Source organism: Halichoeres trimaculatus, unplaced genomic scaffold (assembly GCF_033239565.1).
Source record: "Halichoeres trimaculatus isolate MK-OKI-2021-1 unplaced genomic scaffold, fHalTri1.1 fHalTri1_scaffold_15, whole genome shotgun sequence".
Classification (NCBI taxonomy): domain Eukaryota; kingdom Metazoa; phylum Chordata; class Actinopteri; order Labriformes; family Labridae; genus Halichoeres; species Halichoeres trimaculatus.
In genome coordinates, this window is record NW_027437193.1 from 27,547,683 (window position 1) to 27,563,395 (window position 15,713).

Consider the following 15,713-nt stretch of genomic DNA (forward strand, 5'->3'; position numbering starts at 1 on the left):
GAACTATAGGCCCCTATGGCACAGCCTAAGCTTTTGACCTTAATCTGGAATGATCTGGAATGGCCAGTGTGACTACAACCGCGCTGTGCTTGAGCACGATTCACTTCTCTGCTTTGGCACGCTTCAGAGAGGTGGGCTTCAGCACGGTTTACTTCATGCACGAGCACAAGCATGCAGACAGCGCGTGTGATGATCTCTCGACAATCATTTTAGACGAAGTGGGGGTGTTAGGGGGGTGTTAGATGGCTGTGTTGGGCAAAAACGACTTACTGTAAGTCCAAAAGTCTCTAAAGTTGTAACAGTGCTCTCTGTGTCTCATTGTGCTGACTCTAATGAGATCACGCTTCATGTAAACAGATGCTTCACGATGACGTAGGCGGGCCTTGTGCCTGTTTGATACCTGCTAAAGTCTGGTTCATATAGGAGTAGTGTGATGGCTGGCTGAACTCTCCAGCTGGGGAACAGCGCTCTGTTCTGAGCTGTTCCTCAGCACAGCCGTGGTTTGGATGGCCAAACCACAGCACGGTTTGGATAGCCAGTGTGGCCGCGCCCTAACTTTAAATCTTGGTGATCCGAGGAAACACTGATGATGATGATGTTTCTGAGTCATAACAGTTTTTTCCCCAATAGTGTGTTTAGTTAAATGATTGCTTTTCATGGTAAGTTCTAGATTTCTGTTCAGTTGTCCAACTAACTCTTAAAGGAGGTACGAGGAGGTATGATACATGAGGAGAACCTCTTGCAAACTCTTAACCTTTCATGACTCAAGAAGAGCTGCTCTGGTGACAGGATCAAATGCTCAGCTAATCCAAGAGCTCAGTTTCAGGGAAGTCGTCCGCCTTAAGAGAGAGTGACTTGTTAACCATCAGGGGATGATATTTACTTTTTTCAAAACAGCACTTTAATGAAATGGTTATAGTCTCCTCAAGCAGAAAACAGTAACTGCGGATAAAATCCTTGGGGCGAGAAATTGAAGACAATTAGTGCAGGGACACCAGAGACACCTAACTCCAACCTGATGGCAACCCATTTTCATGTGAAGGACTTTGTAATCTAAGTCTTTTGATGACTACTTAAGAGTAAGACTTAATATCATCTTAAGACCTGATTATCCCATAAAAATGAAATATTAGACATGAAGCATGGTGAGGCATGGTACATAAAGTGACTTTGGTTTAAGTAACTTTTTTAAATGTGGGGAGGAGGCTTCTCTGTTGGGGGCCTGCAGGTAAGTGAACAACAAGAACTTCTTCTATCACAAAGAAGAGTCCAGGAATGTTGTTTGGACACATCTTCTTCCCTGATACCCCCTCAGAACAACAGAGAAAGCCAATACCCCACAACAAAAACTGAGCACAGCCCGGCACCAGCAGGCGATAAGGCCACAAAGGCACCCAACAGTAACTTGGTAAGAAGACACTGTGGCGCTTGCACCCACAGGCCAGCAGGGATGGGCATTACAGGAGTCAGAAGAGAGTATTCGCTAAAAGAAAAAACTGATACCAGTAAAATGGGTGGGGATTTTCCTGCCATGTAATGGTAACAATCTGACCTGGTTTTCTGTTAATTTGACTGCATCTCCCCAGCCTGTGGCTTTGTTTATAGACTGAAGTTTAAAAACAGATAAAATGAGAAAGACGATAACATTACCTCCATCAACCATTGGGGAAAAAATGAAGCTTTTGTTTTATCCTTTTTTTTCAGAGTGGTATTATTATGTGGTTCCCTTGCTTAAGAGACCAATTCAACTTTTTCCCTTTTGTTTTCTAAATACTCAAGAGACTAATATAGTGTTAAACTGTACTGATTGTAATCTACCATCGAACAGAGTTTTTGATCTAAGTGTGTGTACATGTTTAAGTTTTTCATTGCTGTTAATAAAAATGTTGATTTTTTTTCTTGTCTTTCAAACATTTAGTTTTAAAAAAACGATCAAATGTAAATAGCATTATGAGAAACTGGCTGTTAAGTGTTTAAAATTGAGTTATCTACAAAGAATGATCTACAGAATCTGAGGATATCAAGGTAGGGCTGTTTAAAATTGTCTTTCAGTATGCCCCCGCATCACCCTGAGCAGTATAAATACAAAAATCTGTAAAATTCACCCATAAGAATTTAATACAAACAGGAAACCAACAAAAGTGCACAGCTCAGAACAAAGCTACAGTATACAGTATACTCCACAGGTGTCAGGTGCCACAGGGCTGGGTGGGTTGATGATCTCAGAGTAAACTGATCTGTACTCTGCTTGTCAAAGTGTCTGGTGTTTCCTGCCCCCTAGTGGCTGCATATTGTACAGTTTCCTTTGCAGTTTCGCCTCAGCCAGGTCAGCTGTCAGTGTCTTCGCCATTCTGTCGGTGGTCCTCTTCATGTGACGGGCCAATTCGATGACCTGGTCTAGAGCCCTGTTCAACTCTTCATCCTAAAAAAAACAAAGACATTTCCAATGATCTAACGTCAGACTCTTTTTCAGAGCAGCTCTCAGAGGGCCAACGTGTGGGAACATCTCACCCTGCTTCCTCTACGTCTGCTCGTCCTGCTGCCAGTCTGAGCTGAGGCTGATACCGGGCTCAGTGTGCGTTGAAAATATACGTTACTTGGCAGAAGTGCTGAGTCTGACTGGGTGGAGTGTTTTCTCTGATAGGATGTGGACTCCACCGGCAGCTCTCTCACTTTATAGCTACATATGAGGACAACATCACAAACAGGGTTACACCTGAGCTAAACTCAGAATCTGAAACTGTTTTTAAATGTCTGTGATGTGAAGTGCTTCTGACCTTGCAGGCAGGCTGCTGGAGGAGCCATAGCTGACCTGGAGAAGGGGTTTGTGTAGAGGTGGGGAGGAGAAAAGAGACCACCTCTCTTTGGGAGGAGAAGTCTTCAGGTCTGCTGCAAATATGAGGAGCATAACACTCAGTATAACATTAGAACACACCAAAGATTTATTATGGTGACTGTAATGAGAGAATTTTTTTCTACCCTGCCTTCAATAAGGCCCTAAAGGATGCAGAAAAGTTTCTTTTGGCAAAATAAACGTATAAAAAAATAAGGTTAGAGTTCCTAAAAACTGTTAAATCTCTAGACAATATCATCACTCACTTTGTCTGTGCTTCCGACAGCTGTCAGTAACCTCCTCTCTCCCTCTAGAGCTAGTTCGTTCAGAAGTTTTCACTGAGCTGTTTCTCTTTGGGTCTAATGGAGTGTAACAGAAACATCATTCAGTGTTAAATAAAACACACTGCAGATTTGTGACATGCTAGAAAGTATGAATAAATGGTGTGTTGTCAGCTCCTTCTCTGACCTCTGTGGGATTGCGGTGTATTTTCAAACCCTCTCCTGCCCTCTGCAGACAAACTTTGGAACTGCACCATGATCTCAGAAGCACTTGTGACACTGCTTTCTGTACCTGCAGATCCGATTTTTGAAGATGATAGAGGAAATGATGCAAACACACTCACATATGGATAAGCAGCAAGAACTGACAGGTGGTTCTTACTGTATTATTTTACTTTGTGTGTACAGTCGTGGTCAAAAGTTTTGAAAATGGCACAAAATTTGGTTTTCACAAAGTTTGCTGCCTCAGTTCTTTTAGTGGCAGTTTGGATTAACTCTACAATGTGAGGAGTGATCAGATAAACTGCAAATAATTGCCAATTCATTCCTTGACATGAAAAATGACCTTAAAGTGATACTCCGGGATGGAACAAGTTTGGTCCTATCACAAGGTTTAGGGCAGAAATTACCCCTACAGCCGTGTTTTTGTGCAGCAGAAGCCCAGAGCGCTCGCACCAAACACCCCCTCTCTGCTCCTCTGCCAGTTTCCTCTGCACTCAGACGGGGCCATTTTTACTTGACCAAAAACACAAATAAACGGAATCCCACCGAAAAACTCTGATATTGGTCTGCATTCACGCTTCATTTAGAGAATTTTCAGCGCGTTACTTTCACACAAAAACACCGCTAAATAAGGCTCTAGTTCTCATCGTGTCTCTTCGTCCTGGCAGACTACCTGCGTTTGTTTGTATCTGGCATGCCGAGCGTGCGGACTGATACACTAAGCAGTGAGCACCTTGTAGCCAGCTGTGGCTCTGCAGCGGATGGGCTGCTGTCATTCAAGATTTTGCCCAGAAACTGATATCCAATATGCTGAGACAAACTGCAGAAGTATTAAAGAAGAAGGGTCAACACTGTAAATATTAAGTTTTTGCTTAAACTGGTTGGATTCCTCAATAAAAAAGTTGACATATGTGTGGTATGCTTATAATTGTACTTCATTATACCACATGAACATCTGGCAAAAGTTTTTTTTTAAAAATTGGCAGCAAACCCTGTGAAATCCAAAATCTGTGCCATTCTCATAACTTTTGGCCATGACTGCAAACTGTGCTGTTGAAGTACCTTTGCTCTTACTTGGATCCAAATCTGAGGAGATCCAGTCTTCAGTCCTCACTTGACTTGAACTGAGATTGCTCTGTTTGCTACTCGATGGCTTCAGCAAACTAAAAGTTACAGTGACAGAGGTTGCAATAAGGAGATCAAATGTGAATCAGTATGTCCTCATAATGTAAACCATCCTTCTCTGATCCCTAAAACAAGCAGGATCACCTGTCGCAGGTGAGCCTGTGCCGAGTTCGAGTTCTGGTCTTCGACCTGCGCTCCTGGCGATCCTGTCTGTATCTGGAGGTGAGAAAGTCCATCTTCTGTGCCAGGTGTGGCAGCTGCACCAAGCCTTCCTCTAAATCCCTCTTTAGCCTGGACACTTCTGACTGCAAGGCCAGGATAGCTTCACTGAACACACACATGAAATGCATGAATACAGGTGTTCACTCGGTGTAGAGGAGAAAAAATCACAAGGGGATGACTGCCTCCTTCTTGGTTGACCCTCAAAGTGGGGTTAATGTTCAGGTTAATAGTTACCTATTACAGGAGCAGGGGTTCTGGGAACTGCCTCTCTCCTCTGTCTCCATGGTGGCGCTCAGGACGGGTTCAGATGAGCAGTGATGGAGCGGAGCAGGCAGGCTGCATTCAGGCCCTTTGCCCAATGAAACAAAGACAACATTAGGAAATCTAAATTAAAATATAAAAAACCTAACAGCAGGGGAATATAGTCACTTAATTTTCTTAATTCAAAGAATTCAGATTTGATGGAATTTGTTTATAAACTCTGTGCAAGCGAGTTTGAATTTGGTCTTAATTCATGCATTATAAGACAGGCTGACTCACCCTGCAGATGGACGGAGGGCTCCTTGATGGTCCTCTCCACCCACCTCTCCACTGCCCCTGCTCCACCACTGCTCCCTGTTTGTAAAGATGGATGAGGGCTCGCCCAGCGCTGCCTGGTGAGGCCGGCTGAATGGATGGCTGTCTGCAGGTTGGAGCAGGAGCCTTCGCTGTCTGTGCTGCTTACACCATCATTCTGAGACTGACCACTGCAAGCAGGAGGGTTGGATTTAAATTGGATGATGTACTTAATCTGAAGTTTATTACTGCTTGTGGTGTAGATTTATACCTGTCTCTGAGCAGATTCGTTTGAAATAATCCAGAAGCGGAGTGATTCAAGTACGAGCTCCCAAATCCGCTGTCCGTCTCGGGGCTTATGATTCTCTGCACCACAGAAGACCAAACCAAAAACATCAAAATTATTTCTATTCTTTTCACAATTTTGAATTACACTTTAAAATCTGTTGCAGAACAAAAATTAAATCTAAATATGAGTGTTGAGGCTTTCTAGACCCCACAGTGGTACCTGCACATAGAAAACAAACAAATCTCTTTAATCGCTGTGACTGACCTGGGATGATGACGAGGAGTTAGGAGGAATGTGAATGCCTGAGTCTCTGGATGCATTTGCAGAAAAGGAGACCTCCACAGACAGACTCATGCAGTAACCTGGATCAGTCTCACCCTCTGCAGGTGCAGGGGTGCTACAACTGCACAAACAAGGGACCTGTTTAGAGTCTGAACACTATGAACAAGTAGATCACTTAAACTTTACAGGGTTACAAGGTGGTCATGCATTATTCAAGAGAAAGCAGTCTTAAGCAACAATAACAGAAGAGCCTGTTTGAGACCATCAGCTGTTCTCTGTGGACATTAGTAGAAGAACACTGACCTGTCTGGTGTCCCCTGACTTTGTCCTGAAGATGAGTAGGCTCCATGTAAATATGCTAAGATGTTACTGTGGTCACACGCGTCTGAAAAGACAGAGCTCTCCTCCTCTTCAGGCTCTGCTGTGTGGGTCACTGGTCCCTCTTCAGGGCTCCTAAAACAGAACACAGAGGAGAACCTGACCAGGGGAAGTTAAACACCTAGTGGAATCGAACACGATACTGCAGCTGAAACTTTATCTGTCCACGGTCCATAGGCATGTCCAAAGGGTGGCCATCGGGGGAACTAGGCCCAGCTGAAATGTAATCCCAAATCCCAAACTATGACTGCTGTTTACTTTGTGAGTGGCTGCATTAATCCTAGTTTTTTTCTGCAATTCAAGGAGGTGCATTGTTTGTTGTCTTATTGTAAATTATGATTTTCTTTTTTATTCTTTTAAAAATTTAAACATTATACACAAAAAATAACTCTTTATTATTTTAATGGTAACAGTGAAAAAAGATAATGTAAACAAGGAGACTAAGTGCTATTTATGTTTATGTTTATGTTTGTGCTCATATTCCCCAGCCATCAGAGCCAATGTCCATAAAGTCTGGACGCGCCCCTGTCCATGGGAGGAAAACTCGTCTTTTATTTTAGCACAAACAAATGCAGGCACCAAACCAAACATGCAACATACTCAACAATACTTTCTAATGATTATTCTTCAGTATCCAGGAGATTTCTTGATTCGTCTGTGTTTTCATTAAAATGGCTCAGGCCTTCAATGAAATCTGGCAACCTTTTTTATTTTATATAGATACCTTACATATTGAAGCTGAAAACCAATAAACAACTTAGTTGCTGATTTTGTAATTTTATTTTTTATTTATTATCATAATTTGAATATATTTAGATATATAAGTGTTTTTCTTCTTTCTTTTCTTCTTTCCCTTTTCTCTCAGCTTTCCGTTTCTCTTCCTCTTTGTGATATAATTTCTCTTCCTCTCTGTGAAATAATTTCTCTACTTGTTGATTCCCTTTGAAAATTGAGTGTATTGTCCTATCCTTTTTGCGTTTTGTTCTTGTGGTGGGAATGAGCAGTTTAAGTTACGAAGTTGTTCACTTTTGTGTATCTAAACTGTCTTTTCCTTTTCTGTACCCACCTCATAAACAAAAAAATCTCATAATAAAAATATTTAACCACAAAAAATGCTGAACTTGTAGGTGATGATGTCTACATTTTGGAAAAAATAACCTTGTAACAAACAGAGATATATAATTTGAGGTCTTAAAATATTTCAACAAGTACCTTGAATGGCAGCTGCTGTGACCGCTGTTTCTCATCAGAGAGTCAGTCGTTCTGAGTTCATCACATCCCTGAAGTCCATCGTCTCCCTGGACCTCACTTGTCTCCTTCACTTCTCTCTGTTTATCTTCATCATTCTCAATCTTTGTAAACCCAGCAGTGGAAAAAGATGAACTCAGACCCTGAAATGTGAGACCAAGTTGGATAATATGCAGTGAGGTTCATGTTTCACGAACAAACACTCAGTATTTCCCCCCAGAGGTGACTGACCTTAAAGTAAAGTGTCAGGGTTATACTAATTAAAGCACACTACATCATGCTGTAATTTAAAACTAAACATATGAAAAATAAGAAAAAGAAAAAATATCTATCCAATGTTTGATAAGAATTAATTTATTTTCCTAAGCTAAAAATTAAACCTTATGGTGGTGCAGACCTTTGAAGTCCTGAAGAAGTACATGTAGAGGAAAATATGCATTTCTAAACAACAATTGGTACCAAGAATTAATACAAGCAAAAAAATCTGTTGCTGTAATGGAATGAAATGAAACTTGAACCCTTTGCATCTCCTAATCTGAGAAAAGTAATGAAAGCTTTAAAGCATTTCTAGAGACTTTTGTCTGTTTAGATGTGTCTGTTTGGAAAAAAACTATCCTCAGTTGTTTTATCAGAAAAGTTTGCATATCAGCAGCATAGAAACCCTTGTGCATAGTTTGACATCATTCTTTATTTTTTACTTGTTTAAATGTGGGACAGCATTTGAGTGCAAAAAAGTTGAGGACTCTTGACAAAAATTGTGAAGACTTGTGTGCAACTGAGACAATGGAAGTGTCAGTGTTGTGTTTCTGACCTTGTGCAGGGACGATGAAGGTGAGGGTGGAGGTGAAGGTGTTGATTCACAGAGGAGACGGGGCATCACATGCTGCGTCTGCCTCATGGGCGTGGGTGTGGAGGAGGAGTGAGGTGGAGAAATCTGCTCACACACATTTCTGTCTATCACCTCCTTTACGTCCTCAAGGTGCATCCCTATCCTGAATATGTCTCCCTCCACCTGCCTGCACACACACATAAAACACACATCGAGATAATTATGAGTGGATACATGATGGTGATGCTGACACATCCATACAGGTGCAACATCAAACTCTTTTGACCTGTCTGGGTCGAAGGTGCCAGTATTCCTGTTCAGGCCCATGTAGTTTTGCATCTCCAGAGCTCGGTGCTCCTCCTTCATACACATGTACTTTCTCTCCAGCTGGTCCTGAGCCTCTTGAAGGCTCCTCAGCATCTGCACAGAGACACATTTTACATTTAATGTAAAGAAAATGAAAGAAAGAAACTACTGTGCTCTTATAAATTATTATGCCAAGAGACATGAATAGAAAATGATCTGCATTAAATAGAGAATTGCAAATAAACAACACTTACTATCTGCTGCTCTGCTGGGCTCAGTGACATGTTGCTCACACTTAGTTTGAATTCTTCCACCTGCATTAAAGAAGATTTATGTGAGATAAACTGTATTTATATCTCACTTTTTCAAGTTTCTAACCATGAAGTGCTTTCACATTAGATGTCGCATATAACCATCAACACCAGGGACGGAGCCAGGAGTTCAGTTCTGGGTGGGCCAATCCAAATTTGGGTGGGCCTTAAATTACATAAATTAGTAAATATATAGATATAGTATTTTTACTATGTATGTTTTAAAGCAGATTTGGTTGCAATTTGATTTTTTAGTATTTGATAAAAAAAAATGTAGTGCATCAGACGACAATGACACTCAATGGTATTGGCCAAAGGGTGGCGCTCTAATGCCGCGGCCACACCAAACGCGAACACGCGAATTTACTCTCGCGAATGGCCTGTCACGCGTCGCGTGCACGCCCGAGTCTCGCCGCTGGACTTTTTTGACAAGCTGAGGCGCGAACACGCGAATGCGCGGTACTGCGCATGCGGAGTGGAGAGGTCGTTCATTTAAAGACCGAAAGTCCAAAAGAGCATCTGAAAAACAATGAGCTGTGGTTTCCAAAGAATGACAGGAGAGTGTGTGAAAGCTTTGGAGATCACAATCAATACCTGCTGCCTCTCCCTGGTAATCCACCAGCCCTGCTTGGCTGTTCCCTGCGATCTCATCCCCGATCCCCTAAACCTCCGACCCCCCGTACCCCCGACCACCTGAACCCCCGACCCATGTTCCTGGAGGTCTCCCTGGGGATAATGAAGGGGTGGAGGAAAGAGAGGAGCACAGAGAACTTCCATCTTTTCCCTGGCTGACCCCCTGCCCCACTCTTTCCTCCTCTCTATCAGACTCAAAACTCTGCCGAGGAAAACACAGTCGGACTCAGTGATAGCCCGTGCAGGCAAATCCAGCTGGGAACGAATGTTTTCAGAACTTACATTCAAAACCTGTCTCCTCAGAGACTTTTAACCAAGCCTGCTCCTGTTTTTCCGGTCTCTGTAGAGTACACACGTCGTATCGTATAACTCTGGATGATGACACACCACACAGATTGTTTTCTCCTTCATCCTCCGGCAGAGTTGGAGCCGGAGCAGGCGGCAGTTGCCCCCCAACGTCGTCAAAACAATGACGTCGTGGGGGAATATTTTGAACTCGAGCGAATTCGCGTCTACCGCCCAAACGCGCCGCTCCAAACGCGCGAATCGCGCTGCCCGAGGCAAATCGGCGGCTAAACGCGTCTTAGCATTGACTTTGTATGTAATCGCGCCGCAAATTTGGTTTGGTGTGGCCGCACCATTATGCACCAATGGGCTGCGCCACCTCAACTTTTCATGTATGATAGTCTGTAAGAGCAGCAACATTGACTATGGTTGAATAAAAGCAGAAATCTAAAACTAAATGTCTTTTATGCAACCAGGGTTGGGTATAACATGGGGCTGAATGATTCATAGCTTTTTTACAAACAGCCTCAAAGATTGCCAAACTTGGCTCATTTTATAAAGATGGGGAATCTAACAGTGACAAACTGAGCATAAAGTAACAAAATTCCTCTTTAAAACTGATTTTTTTTTTTTTTTAAAGAAAGAAAAAATGTTTTTTATTTTCAAAGAAAAGTTTTGGGCCTGCCAGAAGGTGGGTGGGCCTGAGACTGTTGGGCCCACCCATGGCACCGCCCCTGATCCACACCACAGTCATACACCAGTAGCAGAAGCCTCCAGGTTAAAAACCCATCAGTTGTTAAATTCTGCACATCTTTAAACTCACCTTCAGCATGAACTGGCCGATAATGTCTTTGAGCTCTTGAGTCATTCTTTCCCCATCACTGGGACTGTGTTCAGGCTGCCTGCAGGAATCTGTGTTCACCTCCTTAATATTCCTCTGAAAGTTTGATTCTCCTTTTTTGACAAAGTTCTCTAAAACAAAGCAAAGCAAGAAGTCACATCTAAATGTGTTAAATCAAAAACACACAAACCCTACAGTCTTTGTTGACTTTATGAGCTAAAAATATGAGATAGCAATCAGTCTGAAACATTTTGGCTATGCTAACCTAAACTCCACACATATATTTTGTTTTCACTAAATGTGTTTTATAAGCAAAGAAAAATGTTGTAATTTGACACTGTTTGTCCCCATGGAAACTGTGAGAACTTGTCAACGTCTCATGGTATCAGATGTCAGGCACAGAGACGTACCTGTTGGTGGGCGGTTACGAGCCAAGGATCGAAAATTACCTCCCTGAGCCACACGGAAGTCTTCTGATCGATCATCTTCACACTGCACAGGCTGAGTCTGAGAAAAGAGAATGATAATTTTATATTGATGACTCTTTTTATATTTTTATCTGTCAAAAAACAACACACATTTTACTTACATTAGCTCCAATTCTCATTTGAGCTATAAGAGACATATCTGGTATCTGGACTGAATCCTCCAGGACTCTGCTGACCAAATCCAACATCCCTGGAGAAGACTGGGTTCTGTGCATGGTGCCAGAGCTCTGGGGAACTGGTCTGGGTGGTCCACTTGGAGTTTTGGGGATTTTTACTCTGGGGGCCACCTTGGAGAAGTCAGGGAGTGGGTAATGGACTTTTCCCTGGCCGTATTTCATCTCAGTGAAGGACCTGGTGCGCATGAATGGGACTCTCTGAGCTCCATCATCCTTTTCTGCTTTATCTGGAGTTGCATCCTCAACATTTGTATCTCTCTTTTCTTGTCTGGAATTTATACTCCCAGAGCTGGATGTAGTAATTTCATTGAGAGCCTCTTCCTCTAAACAGGTTTGTTGTGACTCATCCCTCTTTTCGTCCTCCTCTCCAGAGCACAAACTCTGATCATCCTCAGAAGTACAAGCAGGGATCTCTGTGTGGTTACTGTAAATCTGTGTGCTGCTGAGTGCAGGAGGAAAGCTTGAAACTGTGTCATCCATGCTCTCCAGCAGCGACACCTCTGGCAGGGTTTCTGCCTCGATCAGCTGACCTGACTGGAGCAGCTCCTCCTGGGAGAAATGTCGCAGCAACACCTGGTTAATGTCTGTGGGGCATGATGGAGCAAACCCACTTTGTTTGGAGGCATCAAAAGCATTTTTCTGTTTTGCATTGACATCTTCTTGTGTCAAAGCTTTACACTCCACAGAGTCAAAACGTTCAAATAAATAATCTCTTTCTATTTGATCAGAGTCCAGCAAACCTGGAGCATCAGGACTTGCATGAACAGTTTCTCTTCCATATGAGCTCCTCTCCCCTTCAGACTCTGCTGTCCGGTTAAAGTACCGACTCCCGAGGTCCCCATCATAAGGTAGATCATCCTGATCCTCATCGCTGGTGTTTTGCCCCGTGTCTTCAAACCGCTGTTTTAAAAAGGGCTTGTCTTGCCTGGTGTTTGGCCTTCGAGCGGAGACATGAAGTACTTTGCTCTTGTTCTCTTGCCGTCTCTCACTCTTACTGCTTACAGTGCTGGACTCTGAGGAGGAAATATCTAAGGCTGACAGCTCTGAACTCCCTGCAGAAAAACAACAACAACAATGTGAATATCAGAAAAAGAAGATTACACTGTAAAACGTGATTTTGCACATTTGTTGTTCTAACACATTATTTTAAGTCAGTATGAAAAAAGATTACTGAAGTTGTTGTGATAACACATAATTATAAGTTGGCATTATCTCAACAACAAAGTATGTTTTAACTTAAAAATCTATGTCCTCATAGATCTTTTTTTTTGGTGTGATGGTGTTTTGTAACTGCAAATGGGGAGGAAACAGTGGATACGAAACGTTGCACGACAACGTTTCATCTGAAAACGCTAAAATGCAGTGAAAAAAATCTGTGTTTCCGTGTAAACGCAGAGGGACTGAAAAGACTGTAGTAAACATGCCAGGCCTATAGTCGGCGCTACAACTGTATTGTCCAGAAACCGCTTTTGGGAAATCTTCACCGAAGTAGAGATGAGCAGGTCATCTGGTGTATTGGGGATTATTAAGTGCAAAAGTGAAGCAACAGATGCACATTTTGTGGAAAGACAGTCAGCAGATTAAGCAGCCCAAGCACAACACATTAGTTCGCGATGATCGTAACAACGACACTGTTGTCCTGTTATCCTGTTGTATGCACTCACGCTAATTGGAGTGTGATGTCAGCGTTTCCACTGAAAACGCCGGCTTACTGTTAACATGGCAATGGTACTGGCAGAGTTTGAGAAAAATCCTACTCTGAAGACCGTTTTCAGAAGTTTGCATTTTGGGTCGGCTGAAACACCGTTTCCGTGTAAACACGAGAATGAAACACAACAAAACTTTCGCATTTCACCCTAAAACCGTTGTCATGTAAACGGCCCCTAAGACCCTGCTGAACATTGATATGTCACACTGCAGGGGGCACAGGCTGACTGCGCTCTGCTGCATGGACCAGCTTCTGTGCTTCGCTGCATGGACCGCCTATCTGTGCTCCACAGAGCATGGGCCCTTGTACTCAGTCATTTTTTACAGTGCATTTAGAGTTTATGCTAATGAATGAGATGTGCTGATGGGTTAGTGTTAGGGCAGAAAAGACAGACAGGTCATTGCCATGGAGCATAAGCAGCTGTTCTGTGCCATTTTGAGCACAGACAGCCTGTGTCCTCTGTACAACATATTAATGTACAGCAGGGTCTCATACCCACTGTGTTTCTTCCTCACTCACGGATACAAAACACCATCACAACATAGATTACTTTACAGTAAAACATTGATGAATTAAGTTCAACCAACATCTTTTGCAGTTCTCTTGACCTTTTTTCGAGTTTAAATTATTTGACACTTCATGTTGAATTAACTTAACTCAGTCAATGCAACAAGATGACCTGACTGAGTTAAGTTGAATCAACAAATTATTTTTTACAGTGTAGTTGAGCTATTGGAGTATGTCCCACTATTCCACCAAGTTGTCTTAGTGCACTTTTTTATTTTTTAACTTTAGGCCCTTTAAATTTGGAGTTTGATAAAAAAAAAAAAGCCAAACAGAGACATAAGAGATCGGAGTTGACTACGGCCTCGGTATAAGGGGCAACTGCTTTACAAGCCAGTGCCTGTCAAACAGCACTTGTCATTGGTTATTTTTGATCACATGACAAATATAAAAAAACATTTTCTTTTGTTTTTCTGCAGTTTTTATGGTCTTTTAAGTTGTTCAAACTAAAACGCTTATGTACCAAATAACCACCACCTGATTTAGCATGAAAACTGCAGCTTGTTACTTGGTTTTTCGACTGTGTAAGACAGGCTTGGTACAACAAACACTTCACCAAACAAGAATAAACCACCATGACTCTAGGACTCACCACTGAGATGGACACTGGCCTCAGAAGCAGCAGACTCCGCTTGGGACAGATGCAAGGCCAAAGAACCCTCCAGATCACTTAAATGAAGACTCTCATCCTCACTTAGGTCCACAAAGATGCTCTGCTGGATGCACTTCTTCCACAGTACCGTGGGCTTGTCCTCTCTCTGGACATCCTTGTCTGACTCCTCTGGTTCTCTTTCCATGAACATTTTCTTGATGAAGTGTCAGCTTCTCGTCATCTGTGTTGAGAAAGGAGAGCGAAGAGCACCTGTTCATCACTTGGCAACGCAACTTATGAGCTGACAACATTAGATCTAAATGTGTAAAGGTGTTGATTACTTAACAATCAGAGCATTGTGTGCTGAGATGGTGTGAGAAAAGTGGGCAAGGTGTTGAATCATGTTGGGGGGCATGCAATAAAAAGTCATATTTATAAAAAGCATCACAATATGTTCTGTACCTTATACATGTGTATAAAAATGAAAATACTTGAATGGAAAAATAGTATTATGCATAAACAAAAAAGGGCTTTCAAAGAATATTATTAAGAAAATGGGAAAGAAAAACAGCAGATATGTCATGCTGCAAAGCAATCACATGTAATATGATTTTAGGAACGTTCAAGCAGTGAATGTCCTTAAATTTATAAGGAATGTTAAGAGTTAAAGTAAAGACCATCCTGACCTTTATTCCAGGCTCTTGAGACAATGAGCATTTATAAGTTTTGAACAACATTTACTAACTGCAGTTAAAAGTACACCAGAATTTTTCAGGATTATGTAATCACATTTAGATTTTTGATGTGGGGTTGAAAGACAATATAGTTAATTCACAGTCATTTGAGATAATCAATGTGTTGCCTAGATGAGTAAGGACAAGCGCACTGGTTTACAAAACAAAACAAAGATGAGTGCAGTTTACAATGATCATGCACATTTAGATATTGTTCTGTCAACAGACTGGCTTTTAACTTGTATAAGGTTTCAGACTCACATTCAGATGTTATGATTGTTATTTTTGGTGGTAACTTACATATGTGATGGACGGTTCCCTCGGCCTTGCGTCAAGAAGTAGATCCGACTCATAATCATGCTCTTTCTCCTGACATCATGTTGTTACCGGCTTCAGTATTTCTGTCTTTCTTCCTTGACATATGGTCTCTCGGACAGGTTTAGTTTCTCTGCCACCATTAATAATGTAGTTTACTCTGAGCGTCTGCAGCCGGACTGGCAGCTGTACTGGCAGGGAGAAGTTGCTTAGTAACGGGGGAGAAACCTTTACCAAAAGAGCTAATGCAAAAGGAACTTGGTGTTGCAGTTTTTTTTTTTTTTAACAAATCGGTTGTACGTTAAATGTAGTGTTCTTAAAGTCGGAGCAACTTACTCCTTTACTTTACTGTTATGACACAGAGACTTTATTATGTGCTTATTTTGCATTCAAAGGTTTAAACCAAGTCTCACTCATTTTAAATTTGTGCTGTCAGTCACAGCCCCTGACTGATTAATGCACACACGTCACGTCTTTTCTATTCAAATGTTTTAAA

The 15,713-nt window shown here is 42.0% G+C and overlaps 1 protein-coding gene across 1 annotated transcript; it reads right to left on the reverse strand.

Annotated features, from left to right (window-relative positions):
• Window positions 1-2,185: 2,185 nt before the first annotated feature.
• On the reverse strand, window positions 2,186-15,378 carry aknad1 (AKNA domain containing 1). The gene is made up of 21 exons (XM_074688642.1): window positions 15,203-15,378; window positions 14,169-14,409; window positions 11,230-12,356; window positions 11,051-11,147; window positions 10,623-10,771; window positions 8,825-8,884; window positions 8,551-8,684; window positions 8,247-8,451; window positions 7,400-7,578; window positions 6,113-6,262; window positions 5,792-5,930; window positions 5,510-5,604; window positions 5,224-5,429; window positions 4,918-5,032; window positions 4,606-4,788; window positions 4,411-4,499; window positions 3,302-3,406; window positions 3,100-3,192; window positions 2,778-2,889; window positions 2,512-2,680; window positions 2,186-2,422 (listed from the first exon to the last, which is right to left on the reverse strand). The coding sequence occupies exons 2-21, from the start codon at window positions 14,377-14,379 to the stop codon at window positions 2,252-2,254; spliced, it is 3,789 nt and encodes a 1,262-aa protein (XP_074544743.1). The 5' UTR covers window positions 14,380-14,409; window positions 15,203-15,378; the 3' UTR covers window positions 2,186-2,251.
• Window positions 15,379-15,713: the final 335 nt, after the last annotated feature.